This window comes from Uranotaenia lowii, chromosome 3 (assembly GCF_029784155.1).
Source record: "Uranotaenia lowii strain MFRU-FL chromosome 3, ASM2978415v1, whole genome shotgun sequence".
NCBI lineage: Eukaryota > Metazoa > Arthropoda > Insecta > Diptera > Culicidae > Uranotaenia > Uranotaenia lowii.
In genome coordinates, this window is record NC_073693.1 from 166,953,202 (window position 1) to 166,972,271 (window position 19,070).

Consider the following 19,070-nt stretch of genomic DNA (forward strand, 5'->3'; position numbering starts at 1 on the left):
TACTTCATGTGTCCAAACGCAAAAACTTTTCTTTTTTGCTTCACTTGCGGGAAGAAAGGATGCACAACCAGAACATGTCAGAGCTGTCTAGCAAGGTGGCGACAGCTAACGCCTGACGCGCCACTACTGTACACGGGAAACGGAAACCGGGAGAGCTCTCAGTAAGGGAAGAGGGTTCTTCCAATTCTACAAAAATTCCCAGCATCTGTGAACTATCGTTTTTCCATAAAGTTGAATCCTCCATTGTCAATCCAATAAACAACGACAACAGACCATATGCTCAAATCTCTATAATGGGTGAAGAACTTCGAGGACTACTGGACAGTGGGGCTACGTGCACTCTTATCGGGGGAGAATTAACGAAAATCGCAGACACTTATATGTTAAAAAAGTATTTGGTCAAGGGAGAAATACGAACAGTGGATAATTCCTCTCATCATATTTCATTTTTTGCTCATGTTCCAATAGCCTATAATCAGAGATCTCACACCCTTCCCGTGTTATTTGTAGAATCAATGCCAACATCATTGATCCTGGGCATGGATTTTTGGAACACATTTGGAGTCAAAGCAGTCGTTTGTGGCTTAACCACAACTGTAGACAACTCATCAGTCATAAATTCTTTGACAAAGATCCAAAAAGAACAACTACATACGGTTATCGCTAAATTTCCAACCACGCAAAGCAAAGGTCATCTAGGGCGAACAAACATGTACTTCCATAGAATCGACACAGGGACATCGCCACCGTTCAAGCAGAAACATTATCCGATGGCAAAGTTTATCCTTGATGATCTCAACAAAGAAGTGGACCGCATGCTGCGTTTAGGAGTCATCGAAGAAGCAATGTGCTGCCCCTGGAACAATGCCACAGTCGCGGTGAAGAAGAAAGATGGTTCAATGAGACTTTGCCTAGACGCACGGAAACTGAATTCCATAATTATACAAGAAGCCTATCCCATCCCCCACATTGCAACCATCATGAACAACCTGAGTGGATCTAATTATCTTTCCTCGATTGATTTAGAATCAGCTTTTTGGCAGATACCCTTAGAATCCTCATCCAAGGAGAAAACAGCCTTCACCATTCCACAACGGGGCCACTTTCAGTTCTGCGTCGTCCCTTTTGGCCTCTCTACCGCAAGCCAAGCTCTCTCCAGGATCATGAACCATCTGTTTATAAATCTTGAACCAAAAGTGTTTGTCTATCTAGATGATCTGATCTTAGCTACCGAGAAATTTGACGAACACCTGGAATTATTGGAAGAAATCTCGAGACGACTTGATAGGGCAGGATTAACAATAAACTCGGAAAAATCTATATTTTGTCGTAAAAGTTTAAATTACCTGGGATATGTGCTAGACGAGAAAGGTTGGCATGTGGATGAAACGAAGATAGAAGCCATTACCAAATTCCCAGCTCCAAAATCTAAAAAAGAAATACAACGATTTATTGGCATGTGTGGCTGGTACCGACGTTTCATACAGGATTTCTCAAAAACAGCAGCACCACTGACCGAATTAACCAGATCAAAAGTAAGGTTCAAATGGTCAGATGAATGTGAGAAGGCGTTTCAAACCCTGAAAGGTCAACTTACATCAGCACCTGTTCTTGCTACGCCCAACTACGACAAGCCATTTTCTGTGGCATGTGACGCCAGTGACATGGCAATCGGTGCTGTCCTGACACAAGAAGGAGAACAAGGAGAATGTGTGATATCCTATTTTTCACAAAAACTGTCCCCATCTGAAAGGAAATACTCGGTCACCCAGAGAGAATGCCTCGCCGTCATCAGAGCCATCGAAAAGTTTAGAGGATATCTCGAAGGCACACATTTTACGGTTTATTGCGATCATTCGAGCTTATTGCATCTCAAGACTATGAAGAATCCCACTCCTCTATTGTCCAGGTGGATACTTCGCCTCAACGCGTACTCTTTTGACATACGTTTTAGGAAAGGAAGTGCTAATGTCGTACCGGATTGCTTAAGTCGAATTGAGATCGTCAATACACTGTCGACCAGCATCTCATCAGATCCTTGGTTCCTGGAGCTTAAGAAAAAAGTAGCTGCTGAAGGGGATAAATTTCCAGACTTTAAAATCATTGGAGAAAATCTGTACAAACATTGCTCTATAGTAGACGAAACAGGTGGAAGAGCTCATCGCTGGAAGAAGGTGATACCAAGCGCAGACAGGAGCAACATCATACGATGCTATCACGACATACCGACAGCGGCCCACTTGGGATATGAAAGAACTTTACACAGAATCCAGAGAGAATATTACTGGCCCAACATGTCGATAGACATCAAGCGACATATCCGCGCCTGTGAAGTCTGCAAAGCTTCGAAAGCTCCCAACACAACACTGACTCCTACACTGGGAAACCCTAAGCCAGCAAAGTTACCGTGGGAGCTAATTTCCGTCGACTGGGTAGGACCTATGACACGATCTCGTAAAGGTTTTACAGTTCTTCTTGTGGTTGTCGACTGGATTACAAAATTCATCATTGTGGAACCTTTTCGTACAGCGAACGCGCAACAGATGGTAGCGTTCTTGGAAGGTTACGTATTCTTAAGGTTTTCAACTCCAAGGATCATAGTCTCAGATTCTGGTTCGCAGTTCTTATCACATGCTTTCCAAGCCTTCCTCAAGCGATACAAAGTGACACACATGAGAACGGCCTTCTACACACCAATGTGTAATGCAGCTGAAAGAACTAATCGCACGCTGGTGACATGCATCAGATCCTTGATAGACATTGATCAACGAGATTGGGATCTTCACATCCAGCAGATCGTATGTGCGATCAACACCACGAAACAGGACACATTGGGATGTAGTCCTCATTATTGTAACTTTGGGCGAGACCACATCTTATTTACGGATGGGTATCCAACCGCCAATTTGAACACGCCAGAAGATCCAGCATCAGCCCATATTCTCAGAATGAAAGTTATAGAAAACGTCCAACATTTTGTATTAACTCGAATCAAGAAGGCGCATGAAGACAGCAAGAAACGATACGACATGAGAGCACGAAACCGGGAATTAGAAGTGGGAGATATTGTGTGGAGACGTTCATTCGAACAATCCTCGGCAGCAGACCATCGTACCAAGAAATTAGGACCGAAATTCGTTCCGAGCATAATCCGACAAAAGCAAGGCTGCAACAATTACCTACTCGAAGACATAAAGAGCTCTAAAACGGGGGTGTACCACGCAAAGGACATAAAACCAGACTAATCCCGAGAAGATCCAGCTATGCAAACAGTTCATCTGTAGACCACAAGCATCATGCAAGAAAACACGCACTAGACCCGAACGATGGTCCCTAAACTAAAAAACACGGAAACCTCGTCAATCTCAGAACGCAGCACTTTTCAATTTTGACCGAACTACTCACCAATTTAAAAATTTACATAAGACACTCTTTTCTTGATTCACAAACGCACCAAATCATATCCATGACTATCCGACAACTATTTAATCTGACCTTAATAAGTATCTCTTTCACCTACTCGCAAGCGAAAATTGTAATTTCTACACGACAAGTACGTAGCATAAATTCAGTGCAATTAGATGTAACTTTCGAACAGACAACAGAAACAGTTACAAGGAAGATCAAATTACTAGTACTAGTTGTACTATGACACAAAACTGCTAATTGTAAATAATCGCCTATAAAAGCCTAATAATAATAAGGAATGTGTAATTAACATATCATTACGCGCGATAAGAAATCTCGCTATACTTGCAACATTTGTCACCAACCGGTGAAAGCAAGAATCTTATGATGATTTTGAAGCTCCTCGTTGAAAGGTTAACCTGCATTCGAGTTCCAAGGTGGAAAATCTGTTGAATCAGGAGTTCATAAAATAAGCATCATTGGAAAAGAATCCGAAGCATAGCATTAGCGAAATTTTCGTGATTGCTTTTACAGTCACGAAAATTTCTTTTTGGAGTACACGGAAGTTGTATTACCGTATGGTAAGAAATAAAATCACGCAACTTTGTGAAGCAGTCTATTTAAATTGGCCATCAGATTTAATATCAAGAAAATCGAGTGATACCTGTTCTTCTGTCAATGGAATCGCTTGACAGACCATGACACACTAGCCTACTGTCAGAATGAGACTTCCGCTGGATCATTTCCAACATCGTGGTCCATGTGTATAGACGAATAGTCCTGTGCAAACAGAAAACGGTTACAATATAAAACCACTCGCATATTTAATGCTCTGCGATCGAATCGAAAGTTCCAGTGCGACTGTTTGAACTTGATTAAACGGTAATTTATATTCACGTCTTAATATCAACCCATAAAGCTCACATAAATGTTCCCTCAGAGAACGAAACATCAATCGCACATCTTTACAAGCGAATCACACGTCGAGTGACGGAACACTCCGAAAGGCGATCCACGTAGAGCATGAACGGAGGGGCATGATCTGGAGGATCAGGATGAAAGTTTGGTAAACCCCAATCGTTCTAATGTTTCTCAAATGTGCACATAACACATGGGTCGAAGCTAATTGGAAAATCGATCAAAGGTAGGCGCTAATTATTTAAAAGTAAACGGAAATAATACATGGATAATTTTTATAGTCCCGAGAGGATTACACGACAAGGTTGTCATTGATATCTGCAGTAATATAAAACTGCAATGATAATACAAATCAATTAAAGGTAAGCTTTAATGATTTATAAGCGAACGAACTCTAAATATTTGAAGTTCTCCCAGGCACAAGAGGATTCAGGTTCTAATGCTCCTAAAAGTCTTCGAGAAACACAGAGCGAAGAAGGTTTTCCGAGGTTGCCCTTACAACAGAACGGACTAGAGAATAAGGTAAACTTTGATGACTCAAGAAACGATCAGATCCTTAATATTGGAATCTCTCGCAGGCATGAAAGCAACAATAAATTCCAATAAGAATTTGGAACAAGAAATCCAGTAGGAGGAAGGAAACAGCCAAGCCCTCATCAGAGGTAAACACTTCAATCTGCTACTCTATACCTCACACTAATTTTGCTGCCTTCAGGGCTTTTGGTGTAGGTTGAAAAACTCATCAGGTGCAAGATATTGGTGCGCCACAACTCAACCATTCTCCGCATCCAAGCTGGTACATTCATCTGTGAATTGAAGAAGTGTGTGTCCAATAATCTACCCGGAGCGAATTGTAGCTCAGTTTGAATCGAGAGCAGGAGTAGTTGCGCGAATTACACCATCGTGGCGGACGTGAATGCCGATTTGCAGTGTGGTGCCGTGAGCGAAATTCATTATCGCGTCCGAAAACAGCTAGTTCCACCGCCGTCTGGTCGTGTCTATCGAGGCAGAAAGGATTAAGTGAATTAATTCACCATCGGGGGAAACATACCGAAGAAAGGATCTTGCATGTGATCCGCCAGTGTGTGCATGTGAAGCTATAATAGTTGGTAACCTCTTTCGAAGGAGAGCTGAGCAAGCCGTTCTCTCGCCGTGTGGTGGAATTTTGTACACAGCTTAGTGGTGTTCGTGTAGTGAAATTTAAGTCCCAGCTCGTGCACTAAGACAACATTGTGATCCCGTTTTGGTGTTTTGTTTTGATTAGTCCTTCTTCATCGCAGTCAAGAAGGATCGAATCAGAGGTCATCGCCCTTAGTGGGCAATATGAATCAGCTGATAGGCATGCCGCATGAGTGAGCTGATAGTTTGGAGAAGCAGTGTTGTATCGCATCCGGGTACAAATCTGTCGACGAACTGCAGTAGGCTAAGGTAAACTAGTTTTAGGCTCAAAGTATACACAATTTAGCAGTTTTGATTATAGAATAATAGATTTGCACATGATAATGAATTTAATTATGCTTGTTCATTCATTCCATAATACATAAATAATTATGCGACTCTGAATGATTTATATTGAAAACACTTGTCTTACTCAATAAACGAGTAGCTCTGTCGACACATTGGTCGACACGATACCATTGATACAATTGAGATTCATTGATTTATGGTCAGCACACATCGAACCTTAGAATCGTTCCTAGAGAATCCAAAACATTTTTTAAATGCCGCTTGAGGCATTCAAAATAGTTGTCAAAGATCGATATCAAGATTTAGTCAATTCGTCTTGAGCGTTGTGAATTAATCCAGAATCGGAACCCTTACGTTTTCTGGCTTCAACGGGCATACTAAATAGAGAGTCGGTAACACAAAGTGGTGTAAATTCCTAAAAAAAATATCTGATTCGAAATGCTCTCTATAGAGAGGTGTCAATTTGACACTAAATAGTGTTGGAATCGAATGCAAAAATAAAACACTTGGTTTGATTCCAGGTTAAAGATAATTTTATTGAACATCATCTCGTCAGGTCATTATAAGCGAACGTGTTGCTCTATCGATTGTTAGAGAGTTTTCGGTGTTTCTCATTTCTATATTCGCCTACCTATAGCACACACTTATACGCTGCCGCGCACGTATTGCACAGCTTTAAGTTTCCCACCTAAAGCTTCCCATGCATACTGCATACAATCGCATGCTGGCGCTCAAGATGTAATAGGCTGTTGTCAATCTATTTGCTACCTATCTATAGTATATATTGTGATGAATGACAAATTGGTTTTGATTACAGTTCACTTTCTAATTAAACTTAGTGCAGTGAAATGTTACTTTTAACACTTCCCCACAATTTGCACATTCAGCATATTCAACAGTCGCCGATGCGTATTTTTAGGTAACCCCTTGGTAAACGCGTCGGCTGGTTGATCTACACTCGGGATGAATTGCAGCTTGACTCGCCCTTGCTTGATGAGGTCCCGTATGAAGAGATATTTGATATCTAGATGTTTCATCCTCTGGTGTGATCTTGGTTCCTCTGCTATGCTTATGCACGGAATGCTGTCCTCCATTATAATGAATGGTGTTATAACCACATCCAATTCATTAAGAAGTTTTGTTATCCACATCCCTTCTTTGGCAGCAGCACATAGTGCAATTAGTTCTGCTTCACTCGTTGATAGGCTGATTGTTGGCTGTCGTTTCGTTGACCACGAAATCAGATTTCCATAAAGTTGATATGCATATCCTGATACCGACTTCCTGTCGTCTGGATCATTTGCAAAATCCGCATCTCCAAATCCAACTAATGCAGGTCTATCGTTGTGTTTTGCATACACAATCTTCGTGTTACTTGTTCCTCTCAAGTATCGCAGAATCCGTTTTAATCCTGACCAATGCCAATCTGTTGCGCAGTTTGTATACTTGCTCAGAGTACTCACTGCAGCACAGATATCTGGTCTTGATGTCAACGAGAGATATTGAAGGCATCCTATCAATTCTCTATATGGTTGATCAGTAAGTTTCCCTTCTGATTTTGACCATTTAGTGTTATTATCCAGAGGTGTCCCCACTGGTTTACACTCAGCCATTCCAAATCTTTCGAGAAGTTTCTCAACATATCGCTTTTGAGAAATCTCGATAATTTGATTTTCAAAATCACGGTTGATTTCCATTCCCAGGAAATGCTTTACTTCGGAAAGGTCTTTCATTTGGAATAACCTTCCAAGTTTTTCCTTTATCCATGATATTTCATCTATGTTCTTAGCAATTAACAAAATGTCATCTACATAGAGTATAAGAATTATCCCCTTGGATTTCGATTTGTAAATACAACAATCGTTTTTAAGTGAAACAAATCCAAGTTCTTCCATAGCATCATTGAAACGTTTGTTCCATGATCTACTTGCTTGCTTTAGTCCATACAAGCTCTTATTCAGACGAACAATCTGACTTTGTCCGTCTTCATTGAGTGGCAATTTCATGAAGATTTCCTCTTCCAATTGTCCATTCAAAAATGCTGTTTTTACATCCATTTGGTGTACAAGTAGTTTATGTTCGTTTGCAAGTGCAAGTGCCAAACGAACGCTTTCGAGCTTTGCAACAGGCGCGAATGTTTCAATATAGTCGAATCCTGGTCGCTGTGAACATCCTTTAGCCACTAACCGTGCCTTGTGCCTTCCATCTTCTTTTAACGAGAAGATCCATTTTGAGTATATTGGCTTTACTCCTTTTGTTGGAGATCGGTTCAAGAGATATGTTGCAGCATTTAATGCCTCACCCCACATATCTTTAGGTAACCCGCTTTCATGAAGCATTGCTCTTACCTTTTCCATCAATGATCTATTCATCCTTTCACTGACTCCGTTTTGCTGAGGAGTATATGGAACTGTATAAATCATTTGAATTCCGTTTTCCTTACAGTATCTTTGGAATTCGTTGCTTGTGTATTCTCCGCCATTATCACATCGCAGCATTGAAATACGAGTTTCAAAATATGCTGATGCCATGGCTTCATACTCCTTGAATCTCTCAAAGACTTCAGACTTATGTTTCATCAGGTAAACTACGACAAAATGCGTATAGTCATCGATAAAAGTTACAAAATAGCGATAACCATCGTATGTTTCCTGCTCCATGTTCCCACAGACATCTGAGTGTATTAATTCTAATGGTCGTTTCGATCTTGGCGATTTCATACCCTGAAATTTGAAAGCAGCTTGCTTCCCTGCCAAACAACCATTACATACGTCAGTCTGATTTTTCTTTTCAGAAGATAGATTGATTCCCTCAACCATACCTTTTCTAATGAGTTTCTCCAAACTAGTAGTACTTAGATGTCCTAGTCTTTTATGCCATGTCTCGAGACTCACCTGTTTTCCAAAATATGCTGATCCGTTTGCATCTTCTTCGGACTTTCCATCCCAAATGCAATCAATGTAGAATAAACCATCAGTGAATCTACCTTCACCGATTACCTCATCTTGGTATTCAAAGATAACCTCTTTGTCTGAAAAAGTAACCCTTTTCCCATGAAGACTTGCCCTTCTAACCGAAAGTAAATTTTCTTCAAGATTAGGAATGAAAAGAACATTGTACAATTCCAATTTCTTTATTAAATTCTTGCCAACCACAGATTTCAGCCGCAACTTACCCATCTTCGTAGCCCGAAGATTCTCGCCACTTTTGGCTGTGGAGATCATCAGTGGTTCCGGAAGATCCTTCACGTCATCCAGCAGGCGCTGGTCGTTGACCATGTGGTCGCTCGCACCAGAGTCGACCACGAAACGAACCCGTCTGGTCCGCTTGATCATCTTCTTTTTTGTCATCATGGCGTGGGGTCGTTTGTTGTCATTCTTTTTCTGTTCCTTCTGGTATTTTTCCTTCTCCTGCGCTTTGAACTTCTTCATCAAAGGGCACTTGTTGTAAAAATGCCCCGTTTCGTTGCAGCCGAAACAACGCGTGGTTTTCTTCTTTGATGCAAGGGCTACGTTCGGCGAATTCTTTTCCCTCGCCATGTCTTCCCCAGCTTCTGCATCGAAGAACATCCGTTTTATTTCGGTAGTGGTTTTTCCGCACAGGTCTTCATTCGACAACACAAGTAACGCTCCTTTGACATGCTTGTATCGCTCTGGAATGGCACTAATCAATGCGTGGACCTTTTCCTCCTTTGAGATTCCGCAATTCATCCGCTCCAATTCCCGGACGATTATATCGTACTCATCGAAAATCGTCCTCAGAGGAGCATCGCGATGACGATATTTGATTGAGAACAGCCTTTCTCTCATGTTGACGAGTGCAGCAGTGCCCGCCTTCTCGTAGGTTTTAATCAACACGTCCATGGCTTCCTTGGCGTAGTTAAGGCCAATTAATTTGTTCAGGACTTCGTTGTTTACAAGCATGACGATTTCGTCGAGTGCTTCGACGTCATCGTCCAGCCGTTTCTGAAGTTTCGTCTTCCTTGCGGCTTCTTGCTCCGGAGTAGCACCTGCAACCGCTTCGTAATACTCTTCTTCGTTCGGAGTCCGGGTGAGTGTATGGAGCAGCTTGAGCTTCGCCAATCGGTTCTGGATGCGCCATTTCCACGGTCCAAAATTCGCTTCGGTACCGTCGAAAACGTTGGCTCGCTCCGCTTGCAGAACAGTGGTAGCGTAGGGTAAGGTGCGCTCGAAAGTTCCCCTTTCGAAGCCACCGTTCCTACGTCCAGCCATTGTTCGGAGTTGTCGTCCTGCCCTGTTCCGATGTATGCGTCACTCGGTGTCTGCTTCCTCGATGACTATCAGTCTACCACTGATCAAGATCTGCTGCTTCCAGTTAACCACTGGTTTAAGATAACCGCTCCAAGCTCTGCTACTCCTACCAGTTGACCACTGGTTTTTCTGGTCCACTCCAAGGGCTGCTGCTCTTACCAGTTAACCACTGGTTATTATAGTACGATGTACTGTCCGAGGTCTCAGTTGACCACTGGGCCCATAACCTTTTGTTGGAATCGAATGCAAAAATAAAACACTTGGTTTGATTCCAGGTTAAAGATAATTTTATTGAACATCATCTCGTCAGGTCATTATAAGCGAACGTGTTGCTCTATCGATTGTTAGAGAGTTTTCGGTGTTTCTCATTTCTATATTCGCCTACCTATAGCACACACTTATACGCTGCCGCGCACGTATTGCACAGCTTTAAGTTTCCCACCTAAAGCTTCCCATGCATACTGCATACAATCGCATGCTGGCGCTCAAGATGTAATAGGCTGTTGTCAATCTATTTGCTACCTATCTATAGTATATATTGTGATGAATGACAAATTGGTTTTGATTACAGTTCACTTTCTAATTAAACTTAGTGCAGTGAAATGTTACTTTTAACAAATAGCTTGAACTTGAACTGAGTCAAGATTCAAAGTTCCTTCTATAGGACCCATGTTTGATTTAGAAGATTTGCAACTTCTGTGCCTGACTTGATTATGTGTTCAATTAAAAAAAAAAATAAGTTAAACAAAATAATATGTTTAAGCGTTATTAATCTTAAAGTTCAAGATTTTCTTTATCATATTCCCACGAAATTTCCGCGAACTGGATTGTTTATATATTGGCAAACGGTTTCGCTCTGTCCGAGTGATAATGGTATTGAAGCCATTCAATGCCGAGGCATCGGAAATAATCGCATCGTAGTTTCTGAGACATAGCAGTTTGAATGGTAAAGTTCGATTTTCGGTTTGGTGACCTATTTTTTTCTATGATATACATATTTGCTCAAACTTTGCACGAATTAATTAAAAATCGAAGAAATATTTTAGCTTACTATTACTTAACCATTTTAAGTTCTTTCAGATCAAAAGTTATATGTATTGCATATACAATTTTGAAAATACAACCGAAAATCTGTTTAATAGTAAACTGAATTTGCTCTAAAATCTGATATTTTATTTGACCAAAGACTAAGTTTTTATGAGAAAGCCTTCGAGTTGTTAAAAAAAAACTAGTTCTATGCTTAAAGCAAATAAGCTAATTCTACCAAACTCTCGAGAAATATTCAAAGATTTTATAATATTTGAAGTTTTAGTTTGAAATTTAGCTCTTGATGAAACTGCAATAATTATGTTATTAATTTGTTTCAAGGGACATTACATGTTACATCTTAAGCCGCAAAAACTTTTTATAAAAATGAATTCCTTGAATAAAATTCTGTGGATGTTTTTCTTCTGATTTAAAAACTGACTAACTTTGGTTACAAATTTGAAATTTTGAAATTGAAATAACAATCAAAATATAAGTAAGCGATTTTTTGCAGTTTGTTATCTGAATTCTGAACCTGAATATGAATTCAGGTTGAGAATTCAGATACAACATACAGCATAAATATAAAAAATTCAGATCAATTTCAAAGATGAATTAAAATGATTAAGATTACTAATTATGAAATTTAAATTTTGGATCTTTTTCCGAGTTTCAATACGATTCCTGAAATGTAAAAAAAAAATTTATGAATTAAGATTCCAGATCAATTATATTAGATATGAGCCAATAATTGAACTTTGTTTCAGAGCCCTCAATCATCAATCTAGTGTTTTATATTTGATGTCTAGAGCTTGGGTTTTAATTTGAAATGATTATTTTATATTTAATCTGAATTTAAAAATGATTTTCGAATGATGAGTCTTATTTTAAGTTTTCAATTCTAGATCGCCATTTTGAAGTGTTGAATCCTGCAAAAGAATTAAGTATAAGAATTTCGGATCTCAATATGAAACAAAAATCCAGGATGATTTCTAAAGCTATGATCAACCCGGGCACTTCATTTCGGTGACAACTACATTCCGAGAGTTTGGATAAGTTTACGTCTTTTTTTAAGAAATTTAGTAGTATCATCCGTCAAACAATACACCAGAAACATAATGTATGAGCATTAGACTGAGTCGATTTGGGGTAATTTTTTGAATTTCTCAAACCCTGGGGTCTTAAAAGCTTCGTCTTGGTCCAAAACTCATCCATGATTTTTTGTAGAATTTTTATGTAACGTTGACATGAGTAAATTTGAACTTTTAGGTTTGTATGGGAAAATTGAATTTTTTGTACTGAAAAATCAACTTCGTTTTTGTTTCTTCTGTGGAACCGAGCCAGCTCACAGTTTTTGTGCCAATTTAAAAAATTTCTTAGGGAAATTTTCCGCTGAACAACTTTATCGAAGACTGTAACTTCGTATCTTATTAGGCAAAAATGTTATTAGGTGTTGAATAGGGATATGTCTTTTCGCGTTGATAAGCAATAAATTCATTTGACATCCCTGCAGGGCGCCTAGCGAGGTATTGCATGACTACTTTTTTTGCAATACTTTGCGAGGTTCCAGCAGTGATGTCAATTTAATTTGTTGTTTATCAATGCGAAAAGATATACCTCTGTTAAACAGCTAATAACTTTTTTGCCTAATAAGATACGAAGTTACAGTCTTCGACAAAGTTGTGCAGCGGAAAATTTCTCAAAGGAATTTTATAAATTAGCACAAAAACTTTAAGCTGGCTCGGTTCCACAGAAGAAACAAAAACGATGTTGATTTTTTAGTACAAAATATTTAATTTTCCCATACAAACCTAAAAGCTCAAATTTACTCATGTAAACGTTACTTAAAAATTCTGCAAAAAATCATGGATGTGTTTTGGACCAAGACAAAGCTCTTTAGACCCCAGGGTTTGAGAAATTCAGAACCCCAGGGTTTGAGAAATTCAAAAATTACCCCAAATCGACTCAGTCTAATGAGCATGTGTTAATTCTTTGAACTTTACAAACAGACCTAGATTATTTCGTTACTGCTTTTTTTGATGAATCTACGCCTCACCGTTTAGTGCAAAATGCATCGATCATGAATGATAAATGAAAAAAAAAATTGATCAGAGTCGTCAGATGAAACAAGTCAAGCTGTAGATCTATTATTCAGTTGACTTCATCGAGTCGAATTCGCTGCTAGATTCCCCGGCAGAAAACGCTCATCTTGCTCCGATTAATGGTGGTTATACTACCCCAGGGGGGTACTCATTATGCCCCTACAACTGGTTTTCAGCTTTCGGCAAAAAATTTAAAATGCATTTTTGAACTTTTTTTATCTTCTTTTTCAAGTTTCATCCAATTAGGCAATAGACTATTTGAGTGTCTGAACACGAAACAATGATGTAATTCATATATTATAGCTATGGTTAAAAAGGCGTTATCCTTAAGGTATGCCCTTATCTTCCCTACATAGTGCAAAATATGAAAACAGAAACGTAGGAACGGCCATGCTGTACATATTCAGAAAAAGTATTTATGGGCAAAAGTTTATGTGGGTAAAATGTTCTGATTCGATTATCCGTCGGATTCAATAATCCGTTTCTACAAAAAAAAGGGCTGAACGTAGAATCGAGTCCTGTATTGTATTTTTTCCGATGCCAAAATTAGGTTCCATTAAAGTAATAAAATGCTAAAATTCGACGGCAAACCAATACCAAAGTAAAGTATCGATAACTACCTAAATGACTCAAAATTGTGATAGATAAAAAAACTAATTGATACCTCATTTAGCCGCCATGTATAAAAAAAGTTTCAAAGGTTCAGCGATGCCAAATTTTTGTTTACTTGATTACATAAACTGGCATCGTTGTGCTCTCAAAACTTTGCTTTGTTTTGCCACAGGGTAATTTAAGTTAGATTTAACTGCATTTATTCATTGAACCATTTTCTATTTATTCCAATTGGAAGAAATATTTTCTGTTGTTTTGAAATTCCTATTAGGAATTTCAAATAATAAAAAGAAACAGTTTTAAAAATAAAATTTATTTTTATTCACAAATAAATTGAACACTAGGTCACAAACTGATTTACTTTAATCGGATCATCTGGTTTCAATTTTTGTTGACCTGATCGCTGGATTGGAGCGGTGTCACCTCGGTTGAAGCATTTGGAAAATCATCCATCGGCCGTGGTCCTGTAAAATTGCAAGCACTTATTGAAATTCTTCAATATTTATTCTTTGATTGACATACAATTACCATACTTTATCCTGAATCCTGCTAACTAAGCTAACTCTGATCCACATTTTCACACGACCAGCCAAACTTGAACCGATTTTTCGTTTTAAATTCTTCTTGCTCAATGCAAAAAACCTTCTAAGTTTGAAGTTTTTATTTTAAGATATTTTTCTTTGGTTGAAAGAAAATTAACTTTGTTTCCAAATAAATATGCAATTGAATAAATGTCTTTTGAATCAAAGAATTTGTTTAAAACCAAAGTCCAAAATTCTTCGATTCAAAAAATTAATTCTTTCTTTCAAAAATTATTCATTTGAAACGAAACAATAATTCATTGATTCAAAGAAAACAGGAGATTGAATCGAAAAAATGAATTTATTAATTCAAAGTCAGTTTTGTTTTGTTTCAAAATCCAAGTTTTCTCTGCGTGTGGGTTGTTCCTCATGCATTTTCGAGTATTTCTGCCAATCTTGAGATCTTTTGAACTAATCTCTGTTCTGCGCAATAAGTTTTTGTGAGAAAGTAAATTTTTCTTGAAAATTTACTTATGAGTAGAGATGTACCGAATATTCGGTCGGCCGAATACCGCCGAAAAACCGTTAAGCCGAATATTCGGCTCACCGAATAGTTGAGCTAAGTATTCGACCGAATAGGCCGAATAGGCCGAATATCTATTTACTACAGACTTGTAAAATGTTTCAATGATTTTGGATAATTTATAAAATATCCAAAAGTAATGTTGTAAAAGCTACACAATCATTAAAAACTTATGGTTTCAGCAAAACATCTAAGGTGCATGTATCTTTCACTGTAATTCGTACAGGAGAATGCAGACAAGTATCGTTTTATACTTTGATTATAGTTTATCCCAGATTTTCTGAATTCAGGCTTGCCCATAAATCCAGTATAGATTCCAGATAAGTAAAATCTGTCCGGGATGTCCAGATATAGTATAAAACTTCCCGAATTTTGCTCGGATTTATTCAGATTATTTACCAAATCAAATAAAAAACTCAAGTTTTTCTTTGAAAATTTTAGATTTGTGTTCAATAACGATTTTTGAAAACTTCTAAATTAACATAAATTTTGGCCTTTTCTATTTTTTTAAAATCGTCCTGAACCGTGTAAATACGTGTGTTTGAAAGTTTGGTATGCTTTTGGTTAAAGATCTTTCTTTTCAACAACTATTTTGAAGATATCTAGCTCAAATTGGACCTTCATCTAATTCAATACCAAAGAAGTAATTTCAAATAGTTTGGCACTCGTTTCGACATGTCTTGTCCCAGATTTCATGAGAACGCAATCTTGTTGGTGATAAACGCCCTAGAAGTGACTAGTCATCTGATGGCTTTTCAGTTATTGGTAATATTTTCAAATTCAGAACCCATACTTAAAAAATATCTTGTAATACATCATCCGATTATATCAACTGGTTGAAAATAATCGACTAAAAACATGAGGTGTATAAATATGGCAGAAATAAAAAGCATTAAAATAATCACTTAAGTATTTTTCACCAAAAATTCAATAGAATATTCGACCGAATATTCGGCCGAATATTCGTTTGGCCGAATAGTTGAAAAGGTCAATATTCGGTATTCGGCCGTTCGCCGAATACCACTATTCGGTACATCTCTACTTATGAGAGTTCAAGCAAGCCTCTAACATAAAACGATAATTTTATGATGCATGGTGGTTGATATTATTAGCAATTTAATGGATCTGTTTTAGATAATCGTTCAAATCAAACCTGAAGCAGAGAGGTATACACAATTGCCCTCATACTTATACAGTTTGTAAAAAAAATTATCACAAGGTTGAAACTGTGGATAAAATAAAGGGAAAAACTCCGAGCAGGGTTGGTCGGCTCTTCTCAAACAACAAAGAGCCGGGAGAAACCAACACTGTTTTCAGTTCGGCTTCCGAATGTAATCCTCTTTCGCTGATCGTGCTCCACTCGTTACCCGAGTTTACACGAGCTGTATGTAAGTGACTCGGACGGCAAGTGTGAGAGCATTTGCATCCGAGTGGGAGAAAGAGAATTCTAAACAAAGAGCGCCCTGTGTTTCAGTCATACACCTCAGAGTAAAGAAGGAAAAAATAATTTAGACTCCCACCACACAACGTAGAAAAAATATAAACAATTTCTGCTCCGCTACCATGCCTACTGCTGTAAGCTGTTTTGAATTTTTTTTTTGCAAAAGGTAGCGTTCGAAGAAGAGGTGACAGGTGGTTTCATCAAAAAATTAGGACATCGCGAAGAACAAAAACCTGGATTTTTCAGGACCCCAGTAGATTGGTGGAAATGAAATGCAGCTCTACTTTGATTGCATAAATTAAGGCGTAATAGCGGTGCAGTATACGCCTTAATTTATGCAGCAGTAGAGATATGAAGTTAGGTGGCTTTTAGTTTATACCGAAAAACACCGTTCAAATATCATCTGAACCGAAGATTACCATTGGTTTAAGAGGTTAAATTGTTTTTATTGCAAAATCAATTGCAATTAAGATCAGGACGACTTCTAGAAGATCAGGACCGCTGGCGCTTTGATTCGGAAAGTAGCATCTTTTCTCGTGAACGTACCAAGAATAAACTGAGTTAGCTCTCGAATTCTCCTCAGAAGGAATTCTCTTCATCAGCGGATATGAATGCGCTCGCTCACTCTTGTGTGTTGACAATCTCACTCTTCATTTCAGTGCGATTTATCTCTCCCCGCACCGATTGGGGGAGCAGACGAAAAAATTGCACTCTCTTTCACTGGACAAGCCGATCTGAGGAGTTTTGCCACCCATGACTCCGAGAATGTCCGAGTACCAAAAATTCGGCAATGCTCGACTCGTTAAATAAATTTCCCACCTCGTGAACAAAAATTTTAGGTTTATGAGGATTTTAAGGGAACTAGCTTGGGGAAGCAGTTTTATTAAGGTTTCATTGTGCTTTCAAAGATGAAACCTTTTTTTATGTAAGTATTGAATCTTTTTTTTTTTTCATTTATTTGGTTGGATTCTAACTTCTGCAAGTCATTCATCCCTATCTTTTCGCAAATATTTTAGGCTAATAAATAAAGAGGCGAAATTGAGAGAAAATGACTGAAAAAAAAGAGACAGATAATATGAAAAAAAAAATTGTTTAAGATCTTGGGATCTTTTTTTTATTTACTTGGTCCTTAGGATTTTAACATCTGGATGTCATTCATCCCTCCATATCCTGGGATCGATTTTACGCAAATGTATGGGACATTTAAATCCAGATTTTTATTGAGTTGAAATCCTCACGGTGAATTTTGATTTGAGTGTTTGAAATGGATGGTTTAAAAAAATCATTTTAAAACGGTTTAGGACCTCGTAGAATGAGTTATTGGGATGAATAAACCCATTGGGCTTAAAATCCCGAAAAAAAAGAAAAAAAAAGTAGAATGAGTTAAAAAGAGTTCATAAAAAACATCTATAGATTTAGGGTATTCTTTTACTTTGATTACACTACCAATTACAAAGGGCTCATCTCCTCAATCCTACCTCAAATCAAAGCGTAGGTAAATAAACTATAGGTAGCAGTAGGTATGATTAATTTCCAGTCGGGCTGTGATTTCCTCGAATGCTATTTGTTCACGTGCTCGTAACAGTTTTTTATAAGTAAGAGATCTTTTCAATTTTTGTAATTTTTATTGTTCTGTAAGACATTATGATTATACTGTAAGACAAAACGTAAACGTAGGTTGTGAGTTGAATGAATATAGTGTTTAAATTAATAAGTTAATTGTTAATCTATTAAGAACATATGAAAATTTCTGCTGTTTGTCCACTATAAAAGCTTTTTTGAGAATGACTGAGATTCGCTTAATTAAAAAAAATCCACACTTGTGATGATCCGAGTAAAAAAAAATCGTAAACTATTTGTTTTTTTTTTCGATGTTGAGGTTGAGTAAGTCTTCAATATTTTAACCAAGTAAACTAATTTTCTATCTTTATTTCTTTATTGGAGGGGATCGGTAACCTATTTCTGGCTTTTGACACTGATTATCTACCTAGGAATCTGCTCGTAGTATAAAGATTTTAATATTTAAACAGCTATAAACTGGTTTTAATAATGTACAAACATTTAGAAATTATTCTGAAAAACAAAGACTTTGGTTTATATAAAGTGATAGCCGATTTTATTGTAACATGTAACATAGATGTTTAAAACCTTTTATATTTTAACAACACTTGGCCGGTTATGTAATTAGAGGTAAAGCCAATAAATAGTTAAGGAAAAAAAAAAAAAAAAAAAAACATTTTACTATTGGAATAGATTCGGTAGCGGTTACTTTTTCCGGTATCGTGCAAGGTAATACATGCCAGAAATTTATGACCATTGTTCGATTCCTCTTAGCTAACAATAACATTTTCCTTTGGTTTTCTGCGTACTAACAGCACGAAATATTTTTAACAAAAAAAAAATCAAAATTCTACATTTTTCGAACAAGTTGAATGACCGAACGGTTCTGAACCCGGTAATTTAGTAGTCTTAAAAATAACTAATTCAAAATTTTATTAAACTTCGTCCACAGGAATCTCGTTTGCCGGTATGACGGACACAAGTGATGATATTCCCGGCATTGGTCAGTACGATGATTTCCACACCATCGACTGGCAGCGGGACATTGCGCGGGATCGTATGCGACATCGGTACATCGTCAAGAAACGGCAGGATTCCTTTTGGGATCTTATAAAGGTAGGTGATCTTCTTATTTTTTTAAATTTATACGATGGAATAATT

General features: G+C 37.8%; 1 protein-coding gene across 3 annotated transcripts in view; it reads left to right on the forward strand.

Moving 5' to 3' along the window:
• Positions 1 to 19,070, forward strand: part of LOC129754685 (H(+)/Cl(-) exchange transporter 5) — a 30,904-nt gene that overhangs the window by 8,369 nt on the left and 3,465 nt on the right. For all 3 annotated transcript variants that reach the window (XM_055750883.1, XM_055750886.1, XM_055750885.1), the window contains exon 3: positions 18,862 to 19,025. In XM_055750883.1, the coding sequence (XP_055606858.1) occupies positions 18,862 to 19,025 (164 nt within the window). The remainder of the gene's footprint in view (positions 1 to 18,861; positions 19,026 to 19,070) is intronic.